We start from the raw sequence: 13601 nt of genomic DNA, 5'->3' as shown, positions 1-13601 counted from the left end.
ACAGTCACCTGCACCCATTTGAAATGGACATCTGGCCTTGATTTCAATTAAAATCAAAAAGATGCTAGAAATACACAGCCCAGACAGCCTCAGAAAGAAATTCAGAGCCTACCAATTCTGACACAGCATCACCAAAACGTTAACTCAACTCATGTCTATTCCGTTACTAGTGGGATTTTCCAGTCATTCCTGGCTTTCATTTCAGATGTTCAGCATTCACAATCATTCTGTATCACAAAAATAATATGAAATCTCTCTGTAAACAGGATCGTACCTCAGAAATAGGAATAAAGTGTAAAGGAAATTGTGGTGAGCAGAGACCTCATCTAATTTAGCCTCAGTGTTCTACCTCCATTGTTGAAAGGCTTTTGCTGAAGTTATATTGTTTTAAACAAACTGTTATTCCAAAATGAGGCAACTCGCTATGTGTTACTAGCTCATCACCACCAGTAGGGTTCCAGACTCAATTCCTCAGATTAGGTGAAACCATTACGCAGAGCAACAATTAGATTTTAGATCTCCTAGGTTGGGGATAGGAAAAATAAATACACACGTTTCTTGCAGGGCCCCGCCTGGGAAGTGTATGGATATTGGGTGGGACCAGGATCATGTGATCTTCACTCTACTGTAGAATAGTATGTCAATGTTCACTGTCAAGGCCACCAACATTGAAGGCAGCCCATGTGGCTGAGGTACCATAGAGATCTTGTTATGTGTGTCAGCACGCTTCCATGAATGTGGAGGTGCCGGTATGGGACGAAGGTGGGCAAGGTCAGAAGTCACATGACACCAAGTTATAGTCAACAGATTTATTTCAGGTTACTTCACCTGATGAAGGAGCAGCATTCCAAAAGCTTGTGATTTCAAATAAACCGTTGGACTGTAACCTGTTGCTGTGTGGCTTTGACTTCTAAGCATGCTTCCAAACAAGGGTCAGAAGTTTTAGACACAAGTAAGGAACAGAACTCGATTAAATGATTGTGTTGCTAATAGAGAACCACCACAGTTTCATCCGACCTATCTGCTAAGGGAGAATTTACATGTATCAGACCTGAATAAACTTCAGAACGAGAGCACATTTGCACTCCTTAAAACAAAGTCAACCAGTCCAAGAGTTCCAGATATAAATCATCCAAAGCCCAGAGAATCTAAAGGTCATTTAGTTAGGCTGGCTTTAGAGGTTTAATCTTCTGCTCCATCTCAACTTCATATCTTTCAGACTGTCTAAGCAAGAGCATACCATTGCTACAGCTCTCGTTTTTGTCTCCTCACTTGTACTACAGAAACATGAGAAAAATGTCAAGTATTATAAAAAACGTGTTAACCAACAGGAAGCTACATTTGCAATTCTCTGTATACTGACACTGCAAATGCTTGTGAATAAAAGTTTGACAATAACGCACCTTGATTGAAAGATAAATCTTCTTCAGCTGGCTTCACGTTCCTTTACCAACACATGGTTGGCAAGGGACTGTTTAGTTCCTTTGTAGTACTTAAAAACAATATGCAACTCAATGATACGGATGAAGCAGAGGGGTAGAAAAACAGGAGGTAAAAAGGTCAGCCAGAGTTCCCAACTGCTTCGCTATTCAGCGATCCCTGCTGGAAGTTCAGTAGTAGTACCATGTACTGCAGAAATTCACCAAAGATTCTTAGATAGCTCCTTCCAAACCTGCAATGACTTCCATCTAGAAGGAAAAGGCAGTAGAAGTATGAGAACACAATCACCTGCAAGATCCCCTCCAAGGCCCTCACCATCCCGAATTGGAAATATATCGCCGTTCCTTCACTGTTGCTGGATCAAAATCCTGGAAATCCCTCCCTAATGTCATTATGGATTAACCTACAGCAATGTGGACTCCAACGGTTCAAGAACACAGCTCATCACAACCTTCAAGGGCAACTAAGGATGGGAAAAATATACTGGCCAGCCAGTGACACCTATGTCCCATGAGTGAATAAAAAAAAAAAAAAGCCACTCGGTGACACCAGGTGAGGTTGGATCTGAATCAGACTACTCTGGCTAACTAGAGTTAGGTGCCAATAAATGCTTGTGGAACAGCGCTCCAAAGGAGAGTCAGTGGCATCAGGGAATCGTGATAGGACTAGCTGAATCTACTTCTGTCAGCTTGATGTTCCTGCTATAGTCATTCAAAATTACACGTTCTATTCACTGTTTGACTCCATCCTATGTGCAACTATCTCCAGCCAAACTCTCAGCTTGCACCCTCTGTAGTTCCAAATCAAGCTCACCATGAGTCTACACTTTCCCCTTCTGGCTCATTATCAGGAGTGAAGCTCTTAGCTACCACACTCTGGAACTCAAACTCCTTTTGCATCAATTCCTCAAGGCCTATTAAGTCAATCCTTTCATGAATACCCCTTATTTCATCTTACTCCCATTTCAGCCCCGTCGCCTACTTTATTCATTCACTGGATAACGACATCACTGGCTAGGTCAACATTTATTGCCCATCCTTAATTGTCCACAGGACAGTTAAGAGTCAACCACAATGCTGCAGAGATACAAGTTGTGGAAACATGGAAGGGAACAGAAGACAAGCAGCCATTAAGAATAAATTTATTTATGATCTGAAAAGAAACTATACAGAGTTCACTTAGCACATTATTCCTCTTCTCATCCCTTGATACACATTACAAACACTTCCAGTATTTCTGCACAACATCTGAAAGGATATAAACCACAATACCAAGAGGCAACACATTAAAAAAATAGACATGAAGATGATGCCATATTTAATAAAAATCCATCTCTCTGAAAATGTGAAAAGGCCAGTCAGGGACATGCAGAGGGAAGGCAGTGGGTGGGGAATGCACATTTTCTCCGAACATTAATTGTGTACGGCAGTATACTATTGGGTACCATTCCTGTCAAATGGCAGTGTTAAATTGTGGAACTTGTAACTGCAACAAACTAGTTTCGATTTATTCTCATAACAAATGAGAATTAAATCAATTTTAAAATAGCCAGCATTAAATTTAGTGCCCCGAGTGATATCGTTAACAAGGTTCATTTCTTGAGATGGCCAATTGAACAGACAAGAATACTTAACTCCTCTTTACAGACAACTCTTAAATGTTGTAAGGAACCGTATTATTTATTGAAAAACCTACAGCAAGCTAAAAATGCAAACTGTTCGACTTGATTCTCTTACTCACCTTGAAATTCAAAGTTTCAAAGATTAGCAATCCAGGTCAGACTGGTCATTTTTGTGTTGGCTGCCCTAATGGAAAGCAAGATGCTGAAACATTTAAGAGGAACGCAGTAATCAGAGGGAGAAAGGAAAAGAAGGTTATATTGATGGAGTGAGAAGAATGGTGGGAGGAGGAGCATAAACACTGACATTGAACTGCTAAACTGAATACCCAGCTCTGTATCTTAAGTGCGACACACTCAATGAGCTTCTATTTTTGTATTAATTCACGGGATATGGGCACTGTGTTGAAATAGTAAATTCCAGCTTTCCTGATAAACTCATGGTTCAGACACCGAATGACCAGTTGTGATGAACAGAAGGTCACCAGGTTTGATGCCTAGCTTGTGCTGAGTTAACTAACCAGAACTGGTGCCCATAAAACCTGTTTCCAGGTCAAATGTTCTGCCAGTACTCACCCAGAAATTGCAGGCACTTGGCTGAGGTACTGGCACTCTAGACCAAGAGGAAATCAGCCCCCATGGGAGAGCACAAGTTAATTCAGTAGGGGATTAAAATAAATTAGAACTACTGCTTAGGAACTTTACAAAAGAAATGTGAGCCAAATTAACTTTGCTAGTCTGAGAAGCGTTTCTGGAGTAGTACCATTTAATATCAGGATATCCTGGGTGAAATAGAATCCATCGAAAGGGGCGCTTCTACCCGGTGGACATGACAGTCAGTGGTGTTACTTGCTAGGAGAAAATGGCAGTAAAAATTGAGTGCATTCTTCCAAGTGAAGATAGAGAAATTCAGAATCCAGGAACCTCCAACTTTGAGCATCTTAACTGTCATGGAATAACAAGTGAACAAACTTGAATTTATCTAGCATTTTTCATGTCTCAGGATGCCCTACAGTGCTTCAGAATCATTAAAGTCATTACTGTAGTTGTAACAACAAAATTTGAAATTAGATTCCCAAGGTCAGCTGAGATAATTGACCTGATTATTTGCTTTACTCCCTACCCTTCTTCAGAATAGTGCTATCAGCATATTTTTACACCCATCTGACAGGGCATCAGTTTAACATATCCAAAAAATGGTATCTCCCTCACAACTGCAGAGTGCTAGTTTAGATTTTGTGAAGTCTCTGGAGTGGAAGTTGAACCCCAAGCGGACAGGAGGGTGCCTAATTGAGCAGTGAGAAAGTGTTGGGGGAGAAGAGTGTGGGAGGGATTATGTAGCTGCTGGTAACTACTCTTACCATGAGATCTGCTGTCACGGTATGCCATGCTTGTCTGCCTTGCATCACTCTCTTATACACTGTAGCTCAACTGCAACCATTCAGATGTCAAATCATCTAACTGCACCTTGGCCAACCCCCATTTAGCTGCCCTCCACCTTGCCCAATACAGGAGATCTCAGTAGTGTTTCAACTCCCAAACAGCTAAAATACTGACACATTTTTCTGGATGTCATTTCCTTTCAAAACAAAAAGGGAGTTATTTTTGCTCTTGCAATTTCAAACACCGCTTCATTTGTCTTATGTTCTGGATACGGCATTTTATGGAACAATGCATAGTGAAAATGGGAAATTAAAGCCATGTTTCATCACATAATGAAAACAAAGGCAACCACTGAAAGCTGAAACTTAAATGGAAGTAGACAAAGGAACCAGCCAAGTCAGCAAACAAAGCTGCACTTCTTCAATGCACCCAGGCAGAATGTTCACTCATTTTTACCCCTGAATTCATTTATGCTTCAATAGCTTATTTCTCATTCCCTTGCAAGTCCAGATCCTGGTTACCCAATGTTAGCCATGAGACTAGACTGAGACCAAAACTTTAACTGTTTGTGACACATCTAAAAACTTTTAATATGAAAACTGGTTATTCTCATTTTCTTCAGAAGAAAAAGTTCTCTTTTTCATACTTACAAGTGTAGACTCTGATGTGGAGACATCAGTTCTTAAAGAGCTACTGAAGCATTCAGCGAACTTGCAGCATCAGCAAAGCAGACTTTAGAGTCGACAGCATGATCCCTGCTGACTGCCAATGTCATCGGTCAAGCCAGCAGCCCTAGTTACAATGTCGATTACTTGGAGACTATTTCAGATCTGCTGACTGAGAGGATGTAAAGGAGAAACAAAAACAGACACAGGTTGCCTTTTCTCAAAAATAAAATTAAATACATTATTTCTTTAAAAAGCTACAGTAATCAGATCAATACACATGAGCAAAAACAAACAAAATGAAAGCAACCTTCAAACTACTGCAGATGCAGCACTCAAATGAGTCTTGAATCTTTTAAAAAAAAAAGTGGTTTAGTACCAATCAGGTTGCCTGATCCACACAACCTCTACTGATTTCAGAAAATCTAATATTAAAAAAAAACATCCGTCTCCTACCACTAGCCCATTTAAACAGGATAGCAAGTCAAACGTGAATTTTCTTTTCATCGTCCTTACAGGACAAAAAGTTCATCTTGATGACTCCCAGTTTGGACTTCCGTATGTCATGTCCACACCCTGCACAAACAGAAGTCAAACTTGGAAAGCTTTTAGATTAGATCCATCAGAATCTCTTCTTCCAACAGACTGGTGCCTTGCTGCAATCCACCTTGAGGTACTGGGCCCCGCGGGCCTGCATTCATCATCATCTGGCCTGCAGATTTAAAGAGTACACAAAAAAGGACCGTCACAACCATGGATGAACCACCAGAGTGTAAACACAAGCCTTATGCTACAAATCTGGAAAAATAAAGATAAGTCCGGGAAGAAACTTCAAACCACAAGAATTTCCCCACTGGATTTTGTGCAATATCCAATTCCAAAATCACTGACATCTGAAAAGATCCTACAAACCTCATCTAGCCTATGTGTTTTAGAAACTTCAATTGACTCAGTTTCTTTTTATTCACTCAACAACTCAAAATGTATTTCTGTAGCACTTCTAACATAACAAGGAAGTCTTGTGGCACAGTACATGGTATCCCCACCTCTGAGCCAGAAGCTCCACGTCAGAAACAAAAACAGAAATTGCTGGAAGAGCTCAGCAGGTCTAGCAGCATCTGTGGAGAGGAATCAGAGTTACCATTTCGGGTCCAATAATCCTTCCTCAGAACTTTTGGTAGCTAGGAAAATGTTGGTTTATATGCTGAAGATAGGGTGGCGGGAGGAGGTAAGGAGTAAATGATAGATGGGGACAGAGACCAAAGAGAGAGAAGAACAACTGGACATACAAAGGAGTGGATAATGATCTGGTTATTAATGGGGACTGTTAGTGATTAACAATGGGTTGCGTGCAAAAGAAGAATATATGATAACAAGGCCTGGTTTGTGCGGGTTGGGATAAGGATATGGATCAGCATAATACCTAAAGTTGTTGAACTCAATGGTGAGTCTAGAAGGCTGGAGGGTCCCTCAGTGAAAAAGGAGGTGCTGTTTTTCCAGTTCACGCTGAGCTTCGCTGCAGCATTGCAGCAAGCCTGAGACAGATGCTGGCCAGTGAACAGGAGACTGTGTTGATGCAACAGACAACAGGAAGCTCAGGGTCTTTTCTTTGGACAGTCTGTATATGTTCTGCAAAGAGGTCACGCGGTCTAAGCTTCGTTTTCCCCAATGTACAGGGGATCGCACTGCGAGCAGGTAAAGCACTGCGTCACCTGGGTGGTGTGCTTGGGCCCCTCGATGCTGAAGGGGCAGGTAGCTGGTCAGGTTCCCGTGTTCGGATTAATGAAGTGGACCAGAGGGAACAGCACCTGAAGGCAGACAAGTGAGGGTAGGGGAATACATGTCTGGTGGTGGCATCTTACTGGAGGTGGTGGAAACGACAGCTAACGATCCTCTCAATGTGGACGCTGGTGGGATGGTTTGGTAAGGACAAGGGGAGCCCTATAGCTGTTGTGGGAGGGAAGACAGGGGTGAGGGTCAAAATGCAGGAGATGGGTCGGACCTGGTTGAGGGCCCTGTTAACAACGGTGCTGGGGAACCCTCAGCTGAGGAAAAAGGTGGGCATTTCGGAGACACCAGTGGAAGAAATGGGAGAACAGAATAGAGTCTTTACAAGAAGCAGGGTCTGAAGATGTACAGTCAAGGTAACTGGGGGAAATCAAAACTGAAAGAACCCAAGATGCTGTAAATCAGAACAAAAACAGAAGTTGCTAGAAAAGCTCAGCAGGTCTAGCAGCATCTGTGAAGAAAAAAATCAGAGTTTACGTTTCAAGTCCGGTAACAGTTCTGAGGAAGGGTCACCAGACCCAAAACGTTAACACTGATTTTTAATGCACAGATACTGCCATACCTGCTGAGCTTTTCCAACAACTTCTGTTTTTATAACTGTGGGAATCAGTGGGTTTGCAATGGATATTCGTGGCCGGCCTACCCACAAAAATGGAAACATGTGTCAAGGAAGGGAAGGGAGGAGTCCGGGCTGGAAATTGGAAGCAAAATTGATAATCTTTTCCAATTCCAATGAGAGAGGGAAGCAGCACTGATGAAGCTGTCGATATACCAGAGAAAGAGTTGTGGGTAGGGGCTGGAATTGGACTGTGCCGTATGCCCCATAAAAAGAGCAGCATAACTGGGGCCCATGTGGGTACCCAGGGCTAACCCTTTGGCCTGAAGAAAGTGAGAGGAGTTAAGAGAAATTGTTCAGGATGAGGATTAGCTCAGCTAGGCGGAGGAGCTGGTTGTGGATGGGATCGGTTCAGGTCTTTGCTCCAGGAAGAAGTGTACAGCCCTGAGTACATCCTGTTGGGGGATGAATATATGTAAAGACTGCACATCTGTGGTAAAGGGGGAGGCAGCTGGAGTCCACAAACTGGAAATTCTGAACTGGCATAAAGGAATCGCAGATCTAAGTGGGCAGGTACTGGACTGGGGAGAAAATACCGAGTCAAGGTAGGAAGAGAGGAGTTCTGTGGGGCAGTAGTAGGCAGAAGCAAAGGGTCTGTCCTGTTTGTGGATCTTGGGAAAGAGGTGAAAGTGAGCTGTGCGGGGTTGGGAGACTATCAGCTTGGAGGCAGTGGGAGGTAGAAATATGGGGGTCAGGGAGTGTGGGTTTCATGGGAGACGATCACCAGATGAAATGAGGTTACTGACCGTGGTGGACACAATGGCCTCATTTTCCATGGTGGGGTCATGGTCCAGGGAGGGATAGCAAGAGATATCGGAGAGCTGGTACTCAGCCTCTGCCACAGAGAGGTCAATCTGCCAGACAACAGACCACCCTAATCAGCAGGCTGACAACTAAGTCAGGGTTGAATCTGAGAGCATGGAGCGCAGTCAGTCCCAGAGGGATAGGTTGCAATGGTCGGGGTGGGGGAGCAGAGAAATTGAAGTGGCCAATGTCATGTCAACAGTTCTCAATGAACTGGTTGAGCACAGGTAGAAGGCCAGAGGGAGGGGTCCAGGTGGAGTGAGGGTGTTGGAGATGGGTGAAGGGGACTCTTATCTAAAGAAACGGGCACGGAGGTGAAGGAAGAACAGTTCAACTTCATGTTGTGCCCCAAAGTCTTTAAGGTGGGGACACAGAGATATAAAACTGAAACCTTTGCCGAGTACAGAACATTCAGCATCGGACAGTGGAAGGTCAGGCAGGATAGAGAATACACGATAGGACTAGGGTTGGGGAAGGGGATGGAGTCGGAGTCAGAGGGAAGGGGAGAGGAAGGTGGTTTTGGAGGGGCTTGGGTATCTAAGCTGTTGCATTGTGTGTGTCCTGATGCCTTTCGGTTTTTAGCTCCAGGTCAGAGTTCTACTCCAGGGCTTGGACATGCAAGGTATGCCCATGGCAGTCAAACAGGTTAACTGTCAACCTGCACATCCTGCCAACACGTTTATGGAGGGGAAGAGGGGGAGAGATGAAACATCCCAATGAAGTTATAAAGGACATAGGAAGCAAAGATACCAAGCCATACAAGGGCCAAAAGCTTGGTCAAACAGGTAGGTTTTGAGTGATATTTAGAATTTCAAAAGGATATGGGAGACTCATTTAAGGTGTGTCACACAATTATCAACAGCAGAAGCTATCCAGATTCAGACACACGGAAAATTTTAATCCAATGTAAAAGAATCACATGTTCTTTAGTTAAACTAGGAATTCTTTGTAGAGAATTAGACTCCCTTACTTGTGAACAACTGGCAAAAGACTCTCCCAGATGCCCTCCCATCTCTTCCCATGAGTTGTTGGTGATACCCCCATTCCCTGACTGCTTAGTGATAATAATTACTGGTGACTTAGAGGCCCTTCATTGCTCCTCTTTCATCCCGTCACTAAGCCAATTGTACTGACACTTCTTTCCATGGTCCCATGCAAGATGGTGTCCTCTGGGACGAGACAAAAACTTATTTGTATACTTCATTCCTTCACATCAATACAATTTCTCACGTCCAAGTGCATCTTTAGCACTACATCCGATACCAAGAATGAGACTGTTTATATTGTCTCTAATAACATTCATCAGATGGATTCTGATACGTCATGACTGACAAACAGATATATTTCCACTATCTACTAATGTACTTGCACGCAACTTTCATTCATCCAATTTTTCCTGTGCATTATGGTTCTCTTTACAAGGTAATCTGCAAAAACTTTTATAGTAACTGTCTGGACTTTGAATTTTCTTACCTTGTAAAGGTGGGCGTTGAGCCATCTGGTTGCCCCATGGTTGCCCAGGACCTTGGTGCATTAGCTGTTGCCCTTGCATCTGGAGTTGTTGTCCTTGAGGGTGATGGGACATCTGCTGACCCATGGACTGATGGGACAGCATCTGAGAGGCTTGCTGCTGGATATGGTGCATAGGTTGTTGAGGCTGTGGAACCCCACTCTGAGACTGAATCAAAAACAACATCACAGAATGAAAAAAAATTACAAGACTAAAACAATTAGACAAATCAAATATTCAAAACTGGGAGGAGGAGGAGGAAGTTCATCTAGCAAGATGAGGTGGCTTGGAAGTTTTTTTGGGCTTACATTATTCAGCTGTTAAGAATATTAAAATTAATTTTTAGAATCTCATCAATTTTCTGATCTATTCCAGGACTAGTAATACGTAAATACAAACATTTTACGCATCTGACTGTACAATAAACAGCAACGTACACAGACAGAAAATTAAAGTTTTGGCAGTGTTGCTGATATATAGATCATAGAATCCTTAGTGTGGAAACGGGCCGTTCGGCCCAACAAATCCACACTGACCCTCAGAGCATCCCACCCAGACCCATCCCCCTAATCTACACAGCCCTGAACACCACGGGCAGTTTTAGCATGGCCAATCCACCTTGCCTGCGCATCTTTGGACTGTGGGAGGAAAACGGAGCAACAGAGGAAATTCACACAGACACGGGGAGAAAGTGCAAACTCCATGCCGACAGTCGCTAGAGGGTGGAATCAAACCCGGGTCCCTGGCTCTGTGAGGCCGCAGTGCTAACCACTAAGCCACTGATACATCTGAAAGTCCCTTCAGAACTCATTCAGCTGATGTCAAGGACCTTGAAACGACCCAACCTAAATAGCCAGATGTCACTGCTTGGCGCTTCCTCAAAGTACCAAAGACACCACTAGCTCCAATTCAATTAAAGCAAGTCATAGCAAGTCAAATTTCACCTGGTCAATACCAAAATAAGCTGACCCTCCCATTTTACAAAATATCTGCATACAAAAATATCTTGCATTTTAAGTCTCCCATCCTACTACTAGAGTACAATCAGGTGACCAATCTCCTTCGGGGAGAGGTGATAGCCTAGTGGTATTATTGCTGGACTGTTAATCCAGGGACCCGGATAACATCCTGGGGATGTAGGTTTGAATCACGCCATGGTAGTTGGTGGAAGTTGAATTCAATGAAATATCTGGAATCAAGAGTCAAATGATAACTGTGAACCCATTGTCGATTGTTGGGAAAAACCCATCTGGTTCACTAATATCCTTTAGGGAAAGAAACTGCCTTCCTTACCTGGTCTGGCCTACAGGTGACTCCACACCCACAGCAATGTGGTTGACTCTTACCTGCCCTCTGGGCAATTAGGGATGGGCAATAAATGCTGCCTAGCCAGCGATGCCTTCTTCCCGTGCATGAATAAAGAATAAAGATTGCCTGGGGCAGCAACATCACCATTCTCAAACACTAAAGGATCAAGAGCTTGGTGCCAGGTTCACAGCAAAAAACTGCATTCATTCAGAGTGCAGGCAGAGAACTGGAATCTAAATCCATGAGCTATATTACAAGTGTCAGAAGGTCATCTCAACATTAAGCTCTGGAAATGTTGAGTACAGAAACTTGAGTCATTAGTGCACTTCACTCTTGCCATTTGTTCAGTTGGAAATTTAACAGCTTGGAGACTTGGGAAAATTGTTCTTGGCACCATTTATGGGGAAATCCCACATTCAAATTTCAAAATCTAGTGGTAACAGTCCTGACTTATAATGGGTGCAACGGTATTAAGCCCATCAGATAATTCATCAAGAATTTTTAAAATTAAGGGTGCATGTAGCAAAATGGTAAAATTACAGGACTAGCAATCCAGAGGTTCAGGTTACTGTTCTGGGGACCTGGGCTCATGTTCCAACAAGGCATCTGGTGGAACTTAAACTCCGTTAATAAAATCTGGAATTGAAAACATGCAATAGTGACAATGAAACAACTGATTATCTTAAATCCTATCTGGTTCACTAATGTCTTTCAGGAGAGGAAATCTGCCATCCTTACCTGATCTAGCTTACATGTGGCTCCAGGTTAACTCTTAGCTGCCTTCTCAAATGGCCCAGTGTGCCACTCAGTTCAAGCAATTATTAACGGGCAACAAATGCAGACCCTGCAAGTATCACTCACATCCCACTAATAAATAAATAACTACGATGGATTTTATGCAGAAACTTAAATGATGGCTCTTCTCCACTCTGCACTGCACCGAGGAAATAAGCCTTGACTTCAGACATACTGCCTCTGCCAGCTTCAATCATAAATACACAGATACTGTTTGCTGAGTGCACTGACAGCATGCTCTTGGTAACAATTAAATGGAAACCATAAATCCGACCCCAAGTCAGACTTAGTACATACTTCTCCCAACTGTTAGCAGTTGCACCAAGAACCTCTTCATTGTGGTAAATGTATCTTATCCAGGTGCAAACAGCTGACTGAAACTGCCTGAAGGGCCAACTGGAAGAACCTTGTGAAATCAGCAAGTACAAGATAAGCCGCACTTTCCGAAACCTTCTCCCAATGCGATCCCACATCAAGGTTTGAAAACTTTTACTGCCCCTCAGAGATGTACAGAAGAGGGCCAGAAAGCAGTAGGGCCTGTTAGAGTAGGAGTGCAGCTGTTAATAACTTGGCAGCCATTGTTCCCTCAGAGCTTGGGACACCAAAATTTAAAATTGGGACCCCCACCTGCGGCTTCGACCTCCGCTTAGGAAAATCCTATGGGGGCTACTTGTGTAACTACCCAAACTGTCAGATAGTATATCAGATATAACTCACTTATAACAGACTCCTATGGCAATGATAACTAGTTAGAGCCAGAAATAGATGGTTGCTGTGATGAGACACTACATCTGGTGAGTCCTTAACAATGACTCAAGATACATGGGATGAACAGTAACAAATTCAAACTTATGTGGCTCTGTGCTGTGTATTTGTTGAAATTATCAAGGCAAATAATGGGGGAATTCCTACTCTCAGCACAGCAAATCAATGGCTGCTAATACCTGAATCAAAATATTGCCATGGCTAGAAGTCTGAAATAAAAATAAATTGCTGGAAATACTCAGCCATTAGGTGTCACTGACCTGTAATTTTACCTGGGTTTCACTCTTTATTAATGTTGCCTAAGTAGCAATGTTGCTAGCAATAGTTAATATTGTGTCGCTTTGCACTTATTTAGCAAATCAAAAATTTTCTGCTCTTTGTAGTTGTGCAACAATTTGGCAAAACCTTGCACCAATTAATGTCGCACTTTAGAAAGTGTCTTGCAGCGCATGGATTGAAAAATAGCACAGTTGGAAAGTGGAGGAAAAGTGCTTCACAAAAGTAAACATTTGCACAGACAATTACACTCACTGTTTGCTGACTGAGGAGCAGGCTGCGAAGCTGTGGGTTAGCCCCAGGGTTGGGTGGTCGGAGCAGGGGTCCGGTCTGCTGCGGAGCCGGAGGTGGATTCTGAGGAGGGCCACCTGACTGTTGCTGCTGTGTCACAGCCTGGGCTTGCTGCTGCGCTCTAAGCTGCATTTGCTGCTGCTGTTAGAGACAGAATAAAATTATGAGCAACACAAACTAAAAGGTTAGGAAGAGTGCGCAGGGTGGGGAAGTGGGGACAAACGGAGTGTGCGCGCGGGTCGGGGTGGGTGAGGGAACAGGCACAGGAAGTAGAAGAGGAAAGGGAAGGGTGTGGGCACCAACGTGGGGTGGTGGTGGTGGCGGTGGGGGGGGGCGGGGGAG

General features: G+C 43.4%; 1 protein-coding gene across 4 annotated transcripts in view; it reads right to left on the bottom strand.

The window, feature by feature from the left end:
- Positions 1-2565: 2565 nt before the first annotated feature.
- med25 (mediator complex subunit 25) overlaps positions 2566-13601 on the bottom strand; it is a 47414-nt gene continuing 36378 nt past the window's right edge. For 3 of the 4 annotated variants that reach the window (XM_048617456.1, XM_020535260.2, XM_048617457.1), the window contains exons 18-20: positions 13224-13400; positions 9788-9992; positions 2566-5818 (exon numbers count right to left, since the gene is read on the bottom strand). In XM_048617456.1, coding sequence (XP_048473413.1) covers positions 5715-5818; positions 9788-9992; positions 13224-13400 — 486 coding nt within the window. In that variant the 3' untranslated portion in view covers positions 2566-5714. The remainder of the gene's footprint in view (positions 5819-9787; positions 9993-13223; positions 13401-13601) is intronic. The other variant, XM_048617458.1, reaches the window with a different exon arrangement.

The sequence above is a fragment of the Rhincodon typus genome, chromosome 37 (genome assembly GCF_021869965.1).
Source record: "Rhincodon typus isolate 14 chromosome 37, sRhiTyp1.1, whole genome shotgun sequence".
NCBI lineage: Eukaryota > Metazoa > Chordata > Chondrichthyes > Orectolobiformes > Rhincodontidae > Rhincodon > Rhincodon typus.
Note: the sequence above shows the minus strand (reverse complement) of the source record. Positions and strands in the feature narration are given on the sequence as shown.